The 14,021-nt window shown below is 37.2% G+C and overlaps 2 protein-coding genes across 2 annotated transcripts; one reads left to right on the top strand and one right to left on the bottom strand.

Moving 5' to 3' along the window:
* Positions 1-155: 155 nt before the first annotated feature.
* On the bottom strand, positions 156-488 carry BATDEDRAFT_85403 (uncharacterized protein; the record flags this gene model as incomplete). Its single annotated transcript, XM_006676287.1, has 2 exons — positions 156-367; positions 467-488. 2 exons carry the CDS (start codon positions 486-488, stop codon positions 156-158), a joined length of 234 nt encoding a protein of 77 aa, XP_006676350.1.
* Positions 489-1,426: 938 nt separating this feature from the next.
* BATDEDRAFT_34126 (uncharacterized protein) lies at positions 1,427-14,007 on the top strand (the record flags this gene model as incomplete). The annotated part of the gene is made up of 28 exons (XM_006675696.1): positions 1,427-1,572; positions 1,839-1,896; positions 2,082-2,164; positions 2,251-2,351; positions 2,436-2,512; positions 2,598-3,065; positions 3,138-3,378; positions 3,457-4,157; positions 4,244-7,556; positions 7,649-8,778; positions 8,877-10,535; positions 10,624-10,839; positions 10,943-11,096; positions 11,203-11,317; positions 11,376-11,485; positions 11,579-11,647; positions 11,732-11,848; positions 11,922-12,085; positions 12,172-12,399; positions 12,500-12,601; positions 12,693-12,815; positions 12,889-12,943; positions 13,008-13,073; positions 13,146-13,224; positions 13,309-13,362; positions 13,464-13,546; positions 13,641-13,670; positions 13,768-14,007. The coding sequence occupies 28 exons, from the start codon at positions 1,427-1,429 to the stop codon at positions 13,956-13,958; spliced, it is 9,933 nt and encodes a 3,310-aa protein (XP_006675759.1). The 3' UTR covers positions 13,959-14,007.
* Between the last annotated feature and the right edge of the window lie 14 nt (positions 14,008-14,021).

Consider the following 14,021-nt stretch of genomic DNA (forward strand, 5'->3'; position numbering starts at 1 on the left):
TACTGCAACAGTCTGCTTGATGTTATTAAAATGTTTCCAAAACATGATGAAATGGCTGTTGAAATATAAATAAATATCATCACCATTGTCGCTAAATCCATCCCTATCAGAATTCCAGTGTACAAATTACTCAATATTTTATGCTTAAATAAATCTTATTCCACAATGTGGCCTGATGTCTGATACTGTGAAGGCCATCTGCCATTTGCGATCAGAAACTCTTTTTTTAATCGCAGCTCATCCTCACGGAACTTGTCTTTCCATTGCTCTGTCGAGTATTGCTTTAGACAGTCCTGTACTTTCTTGTTGGGCTCAGAGCAAGCAAATCCAATCGTCACTGTATGCTGCCGTGTACAATCCACTAGCTCTATTTGTTTCAAAATGATCCAGAAAAACTCGGGTTAGATTCAATAGAACAAAGTCGGATAAAAAGTAAAAGCCTTCAACAGTGTGCATTAGTTATTACCATCTAGAAGGCTTCGACACATGTCCCTAGAGTGTTTTTTCCATTTCTGAAGAGCAGCTTCCTATCAGCAATCACAATCAGGTGCAATCATTAGCAAATACATCTAAATCGATCAAAACATGAATTCATATCCTATACAGTAGTCGCTGTTGTGTGTTTTTGAAACACAAGGAGGAAGGTATACCCTATTTTCAACTACAATGAGGTTTATTCTGATAGGGTGTCCATTTTGCATCAAGCCATATCTACATATCATCAAGATGGCTTTTAAATAGATTTGAAATGCTGCGTCGTCATTAATGTTTGACTGGTATGAACTTGTGATCCAAAGTGGAAAGAGTTGATTATAGTATATTCCTCAGCATAGTCTATTGTAAATACTTGGCTCGGTTACTTTCAAATACTAACCTCCTCTCCAGTGTTTAAAACAGCAATAACAGTCATTTGGGTATTTTTGCGGAAACTTTGAAAACAATTGCAGCCGTATTCAGGCGAAATGGAATGCCGAGAATTAGAAAATATTCACACCACAGTTTCAGTAAATCCCATTTGTTTAATCTCCAGCTCTTCAAACTAGACATTGGTGATTAGCATGGAAACAACTGCTGCATTCTTGAACTAAAACGCGAATGTATGTGATATTAGGATACAACAAAGTGGAGTTTGTAGAGTTTGACAGTCAATCCAATATCTGGATTGCAATGAACGAATCTGGTGATCGTACAATGTATGGCTATCCCAAAAGTGAGGAAAATCAAAACTATAGTTTGACTGTGCACATCATATGATGAAAAGTGTGTTTGGAGGAATTAACAGTGTCTAGTAAAGTTAATTCCTAATAGGAAAGTGCAACGAATATTTAACCATTTTTATTCCAAAGCAAAATAAAGTCACTGCAAGATAAATACAGAAATGTGTTCCATTTTACGTGAAAACAATTAACACGTCCATAGGATCTAAATGGATTGGGTATCAAAGCGACTAGGCATTAACAGTGCTGGTGGCAAGCTTGTTCCTCATGCCTTTGGAGCCGATAATTCTAAATCTCTACTTGATGGTGGAACTATGAGCAATTTTCCAGGAAACTCAAAGACTCCGACTGTCATGTAAGAGCAATTCTGCCATGTTTATTCTAAATTTTCAAGTTTGAAAATGAGCATTTATCGTTAAAATAGTAGTTGGTTGTTGTGGAATGTCACTCGATACATTGGTGTAAAGCATGGATGGATGTTTTATATTTAAAAAGATGTGCAGCATTTAGCATCAAGTGGTTCTATCATGAGCCTTATTTACACGGTTATGCATGGTTTACTGTGTTGATTTGTCAATGAATATATTATTAATACTTGCTTTATTTTTCATTCATGTCTAGGCGCGAAACTTTCAAGACACTTTCTGCTCAGTTTACGTTATCTTACAAAACTGAACAAGTAAGTTTGGTCATGCTCAGCAACTTCGTGTTACATTTCACATTTGATTTGGTTGTTTGGTGCTTGTATCAAATATTGCATTATACTTGTAAATAGCAAGATTTATCAAAATTTAAACTTGCTCTTGTCAACAACCCACATTCTGCCTTGATAAATATATCACATCTAATGATTTGAATAATTAGGATCGTGCGTTGCATGCGCCAGCATATTTGAAAAGAGTCGTTGACACATTCAATGAAACCTCTATGAAAGACATTGTAGAAAGGTATACTGGCCAAATTTAGCGTCTGCCAATATGCATACATTTTGTTTGTAAACACTTGTTATGCTGATTTGCTTCAATTATTACAGTGCAACTTGCTCTTCGGAAGTTCGCAATCTCATTTCTCTTGCGACAAAATCCCTGAATGCAACATTGGTTTCCCGTGCACCTAAAGATTCAATTGAATCAGGTATCGCCTAACAGTAGCTATTGTATGCAATATAATCTAAATATGGATTTAGAGACTTAACCTACTGTATTATAATGGATTTAGTTCAACAAGTTATTACACAACGCGAATCTCTGCGTATCAGCCTTCGAGTGTTTGAACTCTTGGCATTGACAGATAATGTAAATTCCATTTTATTTGATATTCTTTCTAATATAAAAATATGCACTCAACATTTGGTTCTGCTGAATAAACAACACGTCCCAGCATGCCATTTTCAGACTCATTTCAGGTGCTGGTGCATTCAAAAATATCAACTCTCTATTCATCCCGTTGTCCTGTACTACTAAAACAACTGTAGTAGCGCAGCTTGGTCCAGGGAAATGGGATGAGAATGAAGCCACATTTCGTGCAATTGCCAAGTCAATGAGCGAAATTATTAGATCCATGGTTCGAAAACAAGATTTTACCAAGGAAATTGATGTTGAATTATTGTTTAAAGTTTTGCTGACAAAACCAACAGAAAAAGACGATGATACATGTTTGTGGCTTCAGTGTGCTCGAAATGCAATCAATTATATATGCCGAAGTGATATGCTTGACATGGATTTGTGCGGCTGGATCATGAGCTCAAAGCAAATACCAATTTTTCTCGAGCAAATCAAGCAAAATATGGAACTGTCCAAAATTAGTGTTTCGGCAATTTTATTTTCAGCAATGGTGTCTGTTTTAAAGGTTGAATATTGTCTTGTTTATTTTATACTGCTATTGTATTTTTGAACTGATTTGCTTGTAATCTTTTTACAGGAATCTTTTCAACTTTCTTGGCTTTTAATAGAAGAATTTGAAACTCTTGGCGGCTATGAGATTGCAACAAAACTGTTGTGGGCATCGGCTACTTATGAAAATTCTGATCTGGAAAGCGTATTGCTTCGCTCCTTGGATACACTTGCTTACATTGGCTCATCAGATGATGATAATATGGTTGCAGGCGATGTAGAAATCCCCTTTCAACATGTAGATTTTCATATTCCCGTTCCTGGACAAGGTATTGTGACGATTTCTAAATTGAAAAGTAGTAATGAATAGCAATGATAACAATTGAGCATCTACGGAATCAATTTAGGTCCAATTTTTCGTAATCAAAACAGTCTTGAGGTTTTCAAAAATATACTAATGGAAAAGTCGCTTGTTTCCGAGTACAAAATATCGGCATTGCAACTTGCTCGAATTCAATCTGCAGCTGTGGGAGGCTTGCTTGAGATTCTAAAGGCAAATCCTATAAACTACTTTATTATCAGTCGATCCAATATTATTCTCTGTCTTGTGGAAGGTCTCGATCAAGTTGATATTGCAACTCAAGCTGGAGTCATGGAAATTCTTCGTTTTATCATTATAGAGCTAAACTACGTGCCATTCAAAGAGCTTGCGCTACTTTTTGTTCATCTACAGGGATCGTCATCTTCTGCCACAATTAAAATTGTTTCAGATTTTTGTTGCAGTTTGCTAGATGAATCACGCAGACTCAAAGATGTATTTCGCGAACTTGGATTACTTAGTATGTTTTCTAGTTTATTTTCAAGTTTGATCAAAAAGTTTTCAAATTCTACTGAAAACATGCTTGCAGAAAGTCCATCAAGCTTTGGAAGTCAGACATTTGTTATTGAGGAGCCATTGATTGCAGGATTTATGTACTTGATGCAAATCCTTCAACGACTTATCCAAAACTATGACAATATGCAAATGTTCAGATCCAAATCGCGCCAGCATATCATTGAGCTCATTCGATATGCACCGATTCGTGCCGGCGTGTTTTTGATTTTGGAGGTAACCAAACAGTGTATATTACATAGGTTAATTGGTACTATTGTATTATAGTGTTTTAACTGGCAGGTTATATGATTTAATTATAGGAACTGATTTGTGGAAAATTTATATCCACTACTATTCGTGCAAGTACTGTTGGAGAAAAACACGAACTTCAAGGCATTATTGAAGCGCTTGGCACTGTTGCTAAAGACGATCTTGGTTTAAAACTAGACATTCTTGGTCTGATAAACAAGGCTTTGTCCATGTCTACGACTATGCAGCACGCATTCCAAACAAATAATGGCTTTGAATCTCTGCTCATTTCTGTGTCCATGCTTAACCTTGAAATTGAGCAAAATGACTTTTTAAAAGAATCTGCAGTTTTGAAAAATAGAACTCAGGATCCATTAGTGACTTGGTTTGAGACATTCATACTCGCCTTGCGAAACTGCCCAAAAAACCGTCAATATGTAGAAAAAAATTTCAATCGCGACTTGCTTACGAAAGCATTGTCAACAAGCTATATCAAGCCTGATCGTAGCATTCATCTTGTTATTGGTGGATTGTTTGGACTTGCTTATGAAAGCTTTGATTTTATTGAATTTTTTGATTCAAACGTTTATTCCGATATTTCCTACAAGGCTTTAACTGATGCTATTACAAATCGTTTTCAGGCTACTCCAGTTCCATTGCTACGTAATGTTCAATTTATTGTTATTATTTTCCAACTTCTTGAAGAAATTCCTCACACTAGCAGCGTGCTTATAAATTCTGTTCTTGGAGCAATACAAGCCACTTCTATGGTTTGCAAGCACAATCAAACTCTGCTGTGCTCATCAGGGATCATGCAAATTCTATTTAGCTGGCTTTTTAACCGACATTCATGTTGGTTTATTTGTCCATCTCCATCAGATTCATTTAGTTCTTTAAATGATCAACCAAACGCGGATCACGATCCAACGATTTTCATGAAGCAAACCGAATTGATGCTTGTATCCATTGCTAAACGCCTACTAGAAATCGGTATATCTGACGATGAATTGCAGTATCTATTATCAAGAGTAGATATTCGAACACTTCAACGAACAACTGATAAACAAAACATGCTATTTGAGTTTCTACTTCATGGTTTACGCTACAGCCGATCTCCATATTATCTACATTTTGATGGCATGTTTTTGGGCCCGTCTGGTTATCTAACCATTCCCGACTACCATCGATCTTTTCCACCAATAAGCGGTTACACTTTTATGGCATGGGTTCGTGTTGAACGATTGGATACTTTGTGTAACACTGAAATCATGTCAATTTTTGATCCAGAAGATAAAGAGCGACTGTGCATTGCCATTGAGCCATCAAAATCAAAACGTTTGGTTGTTCGCACTATCAAAACCACATGTGTTTTTGAAAATTTTGTTTTTAGAGAACGCCAATGGACACATATAGCGCTTGTACATCAAAAACCTCGTATTACAGCCAGTAGCATTCAGCTATATGTGAATGGTGTTTTGACAGAAACAGCAAAATGTGGATATCTTGGTCATCCAGGAACAGTTTCCAAGGTGCAGACGTATATTGGAACTAGATCTGACAATCAAAACAGCATGGATGCCGAATGTCATAGTATTTGGGATCTTGGCCCAACATATTTTATTGAAGAAGTCCAGCTATCGGCAAGCGAAATTAACACTATTTACGAGAATCGATTCAACTCTGTAGCCAATTGGCAAGGATACTTGTCCAACTATCAAAAACTGGACAAATCGACACACGCTGCTGTTGTTTCTCATATTGAAGATGAAACTTCGCCACTCAAAACCATTTCTTTTGTGTTGAGCCCAACCAAGGCTCATCCAGAAACACTTGATATTCCTGAAGATAAAATTTTGTTTTCGCTGTGTGCCAGCAATTCTCTAGACAAGGTTATTGATCGCCATTCCAATGAAAATGGATCTGGATTAGCGATAATTGCAGCTAGAATTCTTCCTTCATGCAATGCTTTGTTCAACTCTGCTATTCCAAAACCAAGACCGGATGAAGATGTAGAGGCATCATGTGTGTTGGTAAATGGAGAAGTTTTAGTTGTATGCACTAACCGGATGATTGATGGAATTTGGAAATTGGGAGGTTGCGCGGTGCTTCTTAAGCTGATTGAAATCAGTACTACATCAGAGTCGCTTTACCAAAGTGTTTCCGTATTGATCGAGTCTCTTGAATACAATTGGCGAAACGCGGCGGAAATGGAAAAATGCCACTTTTTTGAAATCCTGTCACATCTCATCAAATCTAAACGAGACTTGGTTACCATTGCAATCATGGATGTTCTGCTGATTCTTGTTGGAAGAACGCTTGAAAACTCTGAAAATTCAACCTTGATCAATGGGCAAGCACTTCGCCATTTGTTTTTAGACGTGGAACTATGGCGAACCACTCCTGAACTGCAGCGCTATTTCCTCACTTTAATGACCGATTTTATTGTCCATAGTTCAAATAGGGATCACAATATTCAGAAATTGAACAAAATGGCCATGATTAAACGAATCTTACTGATGCTCAAATCTCACATTATTCCAATCGAGCTTCTTCCTGACATTGTGAATCATTTAAAGATTTTCTTAAAAGCTGGATGGTCTCCCGATACTATTAAATCTGTTTGTACGTATCTCATGTACACTCTACCCAAAGAAGATGATTATTCAGAAGTGCGCGATTTGGCTGTAAAACTGAAAACACAATGCAACAACAAGACACTCGAGGATGCTCCAGCTCTTATTGTAAGCTCAAAATCTCTTCAGCATCATTCCTATGGTGTACAAGTGCGAAACTATATTCTAGAGATGCTATTTGATATTTTAAGCGAGAAATCGGACAACGCCAATAACTTTGCCTATGAGTTTTCGCGAGTGAGCAGCTCCAGATGGATTATTCTTTTTTGTGGACCACGACTTGATTTGTATAGCGTAACTATAGCTTGCAGAATTTTTGCAAAACTATGGATATCGCACGACATGACTGCGCCTTCAAAATTCAAGGAAGGATGTTTGATAATGGCTCGGCTGCTCCAACCCTACTCAAATGTACTTCAAATCTACCCCTCTTTGCTAGCAATTCTTTGCGGTTTGGATGTTTCAACTGTTCCACTGGACATGTCGTATGATGTTTCAACGCTTATGGCGGTGATGAAGCCACTTGGAATAAAAGCTCGCCGAAATATATCACCAGATATTATGAGGGTCATTTCAAGTTTACTAACGCAGACCGTACGCACGCTTAGTAAATGGTCTAATACACTTAGTTCAATGGAAAAATTAAATGGAAATCGACATAATATTTATCAGCTTTCCCATCAGCTATTTGATTCTACTGATGATCTTAAGCCTGAGGGACAAAAAGAAGACTCGACTAATTCTGATGTTGGTAAGCTGAAAGTGTAGTCGTTGCGTTTTAATTGTCATTAATATTTCACGAAACCCCTGTTTAACAACTATACATATCTACTAAATTATTAGAACGAGCTACTTCAAGACTGGAATGTTTTTCAGAAGTGGTTCAAACCACCCTTCAGTTTATTGGCACCATGTATCGTTACATAGAAGATATGAAAGACTCGGTGTGTCGTCAAGAAGCCATTGATGATATTGTTGGAATGCTATTCAGACTTATATCTACTGAACAGCCACTTTCTTTAGAAAAAGAATTGATGCTAAAGGATAGCCCAGAAGAATTTGACAAGATCACCGTTGAAACTTTATTTTCTGCAAAAAAACAAATGGAAGGTACCTCGGAAATATTAAAACTGCAAATGAGGTTTATGACTGTAGAGTCAAACAATATACAGTCATCCACTGTTTTTTCCGAAACAGGGGAATCAATGTTTGCCATTTCGGATCGTAGTCAAAGTGAGCCCAGTGGCCGTGGAAAAGACGTTTCAGAAGCGGCTGCTCAATTTAAAACGCAAAAAGTGTTTACATTATGCAACACATCCACAGATAATACCACTACAGCAACCCGTGGTATCATTGATGCGTTGATTGAATTGATTCTTACAATTACTGTAGAGTCGATTTTGGGAACTTGGAAACCATTACAGGGGCTTGATATGGCATTGAAGGCTATTCCGCCATCAAGCAAAACTGCACAAAAAGACTTTCAATGCTTTTTGTTGTTGTGCACCATAAACTCAGTTTATTCTAAAATCAACAAACGCAAAGTGTATGTGTCAGATACACGGGTACTAGCAAATATCGGAAAGCTTATTTCTTTACTTGTAGACAAAATCTATCAAGGCGTGTTTACTGAAGGTCCAGAGGTTGTTTATGATTTTGTATTAGCCGTCGTAGATATTATTCAAACTGTGGACGAGGAAAATACCATAAAAGTTTTACGTACAGACTTCAACTATCTTCCCGGGTTCCTCAAACATGTCAACCGATTAACCGCATACTATTTTGGATATATATCTTTGCAAAATGATTCAGATGGACAATTAATGTGCCGCTTACTCGACAAAATTATATTTTATCAAAAAGTTATACTCAGTTCAAAAAACAGCGATGCTGAAGCATTCAAAATGATTACACATCACATGCTTCAATGTTTGCTGAGCGACAACGAAGCAATACAAACTAAAGCAATTGCTGTAAGTCACGCATGTAATCTCAACTGTTTAGTTTTACAATATGTATGGTAGTGAAGCGATTAAACTAAAAACTATCCATCATCTGTAATTTGGTTTAGATTTGGAAACAATTGCTTTTGCAAAAACCCTCTAATGTGTCGGCTCTATTGCGATCGTCTAAATCATCCACCGAATACAAAGACCTTATTGACGGATTTTCAAAGATTCTTGAAGTAGATTCTTCAGGATTTCTTTCCTGGCTTGCGTTAAATAGAGGAGAGGTATTGGTGCTATTCCAAGAAAATGCTACTCGTGCATGGGATATATTCTGTCAAAATGAAATCCGCGCTGTAAAAGAGTCTGGTAAAGCAGCCAATAAAATGCGATACTCAAAACTCAAAAAGCACTACAAGAGAATGACACTAGAATCGGATGTATACATGAAGTATTTATCCAAATCCAAATCATGGCTACAAGACACACAAAGGTTTGAGCTAGATAAGTTTCAAAGATTCCGACAAGACTATGTGGTTATGTTAGCTTCTATTGAGGCCGAATGGATTGCTCTTTCTAACGGACTACTGATGGAGCGTGCTATATGGGGTCCAGAGCGTGATGATCAAATCAGGTGGAAACTCGACTTTACAGAAGCAAAAGCACGGATGCGAAGGAAAATGAGACGCAATCACGACATGAAAGTGCACTATCAGTCCAAATTTGAAAAAATCCAACTGTCTGCCAGATCCACAAACCCACCTCAACTGGAATTAAGCCCAGATTCCAGCAAAGAAGACAGGCGTGAAGCTCCGTTGAACGTTGCTACCGAGGAAAATTTTTTAAACGATGCTATGCCAGAGCTATCTTCATCTGTTTTTGATGTATCGCCTGTGGATGCTAATGCCGAGGTTGGATCAGACATTATGACTGATCTTGAGGCAAATATTCTGGCAAAAGACATGACAGAAGATGAGCCAGCTGCTTTTGAGACTTCGACGCTAAATGTACACCTCTCTACCGATAATCTTCAAACCGACAAGGATGGCATTGAGCCAGAAAATGATTGGGAGGAGGTTGTTCCCGAAGAAGATCAAAATCGTAAGATACTTCGACTTCTTGAGCCTGGGGATGAGATAGTAGATACCATAAACTGCGCAAGACTTGTCGGGCTTGAGCTTTGTGAAGGTCTTTGCATTCTATGCCAGGAGAATATTTATTTGGTTGATAATTACTTTAGACGCGCGGATAGTGAGATTGTAGACATTGATGACGTGCCTGGCGAAGAGCGCAACATATATCATTTGATTGTTACTGGTTCCAAAAAGTCGGAACATGATAGCGAAAATACAGTTGCACAGTTAGACGAAGATCGACACACGTGTCGAAAGTGTTCTTTTGAAGATATTAAAGAAGTACACAAACGACTGTATTTATTCCGAAACGTAGCTCTGGAAATTTTTATTGGCGATGGGCGTAATTTTTTGCTGACGTTTTGGTCTGTTCGAGCAAGAGATGCAGTTTATAATCGAATGATTAGCAAAGCTTCTTTGAATACTGGTGAATCTGTGTCTGGAATTGCACCATCATCTGGTCAGAGCGTTTTGCAAAACGTGATATTTGGAGGAAGCCCACTGGCAGAACTCACACAAAAGTGGTGTTCTAGAGAAATCAGCAATTTTGCTTATCTCATGCATCTCAATACCATGGCCGGAAGAAGTTATAACGATCTTACACAATACCCTGTCTTTCCGTGGATCATTGCCGACTATGACAGTGAAGAGGTATTTTTGCTTTTTAAGTGTATTGAAGCGCCGAGTTTTGCTTTTTCAACAAGACTATCTAATTCAAACAAAATCATAAATATTTAAGCTTGATTTGACAAACCCAGCAATATTTCGAGATCTTTCTAAACCAATGGGTGGACAGGGTGCAACTCGAGCATCAGAATTTATTGATCGTTTCAACACATGGGATGATCCAAATATTCCTGGATGTCATTATGGAACGCATTACAGCTCTTCAATGATAGTTTGCTCGTATCTAATTCGTCTTGAGCCATTTACGCAGCAATATTTGAAGTTACAGGTATGTAGTTTTTATTGGCTACTATTTTTTGATTGGTGACAATGGAATCATTGTGATTTTAGTTTCAAATCAACTGACCTGCTGTTTGATTGCATTTTTGTAGGGAGGTCATTTCGATCATCCAGATCGTCTATTTCACTCTATTGCAATTTCTTGGGCATCTGCCAGTAGACTCAATACAACAGACGTCCGAGAGTTGATTCCCGAGTTTTTTTATCTTCCTGATTTTTTGAAAAATGCCAACAAATTTGAATTTGGTGAGTTTATCTATGCCAAACTTGTGCTTTGGCTTTTACAACCTGTGTGGAATATTGTAAACCAACAATTTCATAATCTAAACCCAATGGGTTTTAAATTTAATAGGCACAAAGCAGACAGGCGAAGTGATTGATCATGTTTTTTTACCGCCATGGGCAAAAAATGATCCAAACTTGTTTATCCAAATTAACCGCGAAGCTTTGGAGTCGGAATATGTTAGGTATGCAACAGTGAAATAGGATCAAAATTGATTTCTTTTGCTAACTATATTTATATAGTGCACATTTACACGAGTGGGTGGACTTGATTTTTGGCTTTAAACAACAAGGTTCCGAGGCAGCCAAATCAGTCAATGTCTTCCATTATCTATCCTACGAAGGAGCAGTTGGTTAGTAATGCTTGTTAAAGCAGCTGCAATTGCATTTGTTGTGATTACCACGACAAGAATAGATCTAAATATTTTGTTGAAACTTTAATGTAGATATTGATAAAATTGAAGATCCAGTAGAAAAGCAGGCTACAATTGGAATTATTCACAATTTTGGCCAAAGTAAGATCTTTGATATTGCTGGCTCTAAAACATGAGAAACTGTAAACTAAACTGTACATTCATGTTTAATTTTCTTGAATACAGCACCACGCCAGCTGTTCAAAAAACCACATCCAAAACGTACAAGTGATGGCAGTGAAAATCAATACAAAATCCACAGAAACGCTGACATGCTTATTCAAGCTGCTGCACCAATCAAAAGTAATTTTTATAAACTGACCTTGGTTTATTCGTGTACCATGCATTAAATATTTCTTCTCACTTTTATGTTTAGCTATTGCAAATCAGCCCATCAGCGATATTTGGATTAGCCCAACAAGCGACAAAATTATGAGTGTTGCCGCGTGTAAATTGTTTGTTCCACCCACTTGCAATCGATATATTGAATGGGATTATCTAGATGACAGCCTGCGTCTATGTCAAACAGAGACAGGAAAGGTGATTTTAATACATGGTCAAAATGTGTTGGTAGTTTTGACATTGACTGATACATTCTAACTGTCGTGACAATCTATGTAATATAGGTGCTTGTAGTATTTGAAAATTTGCACATTGGCCATGTTTCTTGTGCTGCATTTTCAGATCAAAGATTTTTGGTTACTGGTGGAAGTGATATGAGCATATGTATCTCAGAATTGACGCAAACCAAACGACCTGATTTGAAATTGATAGCTTGTATGCGTGGTCATCGCAAAAAAGTACTCACAATTGCTGTATCACGAGCTTATTCACTTATCGTTAGTGGTGGAGAGGTAATTGATAATATGATTCTGAAATTGAATGTGGAACTTGAGCAAATTTGATATTAACTTGTTGCTATGTTTTCTGAATTTGCTTGGTTTTGTATCATAGGATTGTGTTGCCATCATCTGGGATCTTAATCGACAGCAATATACTCGCACATTGTTTGGGCATAGCAGTCCTGTAACATGTGTAGCTATACACGAAGGAACTGTGAGTTTAATGCATTTTCATTAATTATAATCTGTGGTTGGTTTACTTGAATATAAAAATAGTTATCCTTACCATATTTTTTAAAAAACAGGGTGATATTATTACATGCTGCTCGTCATTGCTTAAATTTTGGAATGTAAATGGCGATCTACTTATTTCCAAGGCGTTTACTACAGCTACATATGACCCAGTGACATCGTGTGCATTTTATGAGGTAAATTATAGCTCATATTTACCTTTTGGAATAGTGAACATGTATGATTAAAAACATTATTATTTAAATACAGGGTCGTCAGTCAGAGTCTTTTGATTCAAACTTTGTGTTTATTGGCCATAAAAAAGGTGCGTTTATAACGACTAATTGATTTTATATTAAAACACGCTATTGATTTTCATGAATTTACAGGACACATCAAAATCTGGTCCAAAGTATTTGTTGAAAATACATCTGTAACCAACTCTAGCGAAAATAGTATGTAATTAATTTACAAATGTATGCATTTGAACGACCACTTATGATGCATTTTTCGATTATTTTTAAAAGACAGATGGGATTTGAAATGCATAAAGACATTAGAGCCACATACAAATCCAAGTGCTGTAACTGTGATTCGCTCGACAAGGTATCAATCTTTGACTATACAGTCTATAATGTGTTTTGGGATTATAGGTTATGTTATAATGCTAAAATACACATGTGTGTTTAGCTCTGGGCGGTTTCTTTTGTCGGGCGATGCAACTGGTCGGGTAAACTCGTGGATGTAAGTTGGATATACTTGTAAAGTCAGTGATTTTGGATGTAGAATTTGCCGATAATTGTATTGAGCTTGCGCATTTCAAATTACTTGCTTGAAACCAATAGGATGCCTGATGGAAGTGGAACCGAACTACACTTTGCTCACGAAGATGCCTGTATGAGTTGCAACATGAAATTTAGTGTTTTAGGTATTTATTTATGCTATCCTTTAAATACATGAGTTGACCAAAGTATAATTTAACAATGAATCATTTGGACTCTTGCTTTACTTGTTTAAAACAGAACGTAAAGGAAATTGTCGATGCTGCGGAGGTGAGTTTAACAGCGATTGATGAATGGAAAGTATTTTTAAATCAAAACAATGTCTAATTGATACACTTGCGATATTTTCTATTTCAACCCATTCTAGGATCCTTTTGTCTGCCATGCATGGCTACCATTACCGATCGCGGTTATCGAATGTGTCATACTTGCTATGGGAAAGTACGAGCTCTGGCGATCGTGACATCGTCAACGACACTAGCTCCCGTACCGAGCACTCCTATTACATCACAGCCAGAAAATACTTTGGGTTATTCAGCAAGTCTTCCCAGAGGATAGTTACAAAATGATAGACTTGATTAGGCAAATGAAGGATCGTTTCGATATGAATAAAGAATAGTT

The sequence above is a fragment of the Batrachochytrium dendrobatidis genome, assembly GCF_000203795.2.
Source record: "Batrachochytrium dendrobatidis JAM81 unplaced genomic scaffold BATDEscaffold_1, whole genome shotgun sequence".
In the NCBI taxonomy this organism is placed as follows: domain Eukaryota; kingdom Fungi; phylum Chytridiomycota; class Chytridiomycetes; order Rhizophydiales; genus Batrachochytrium; species Batrachochytrium dendrobatidis.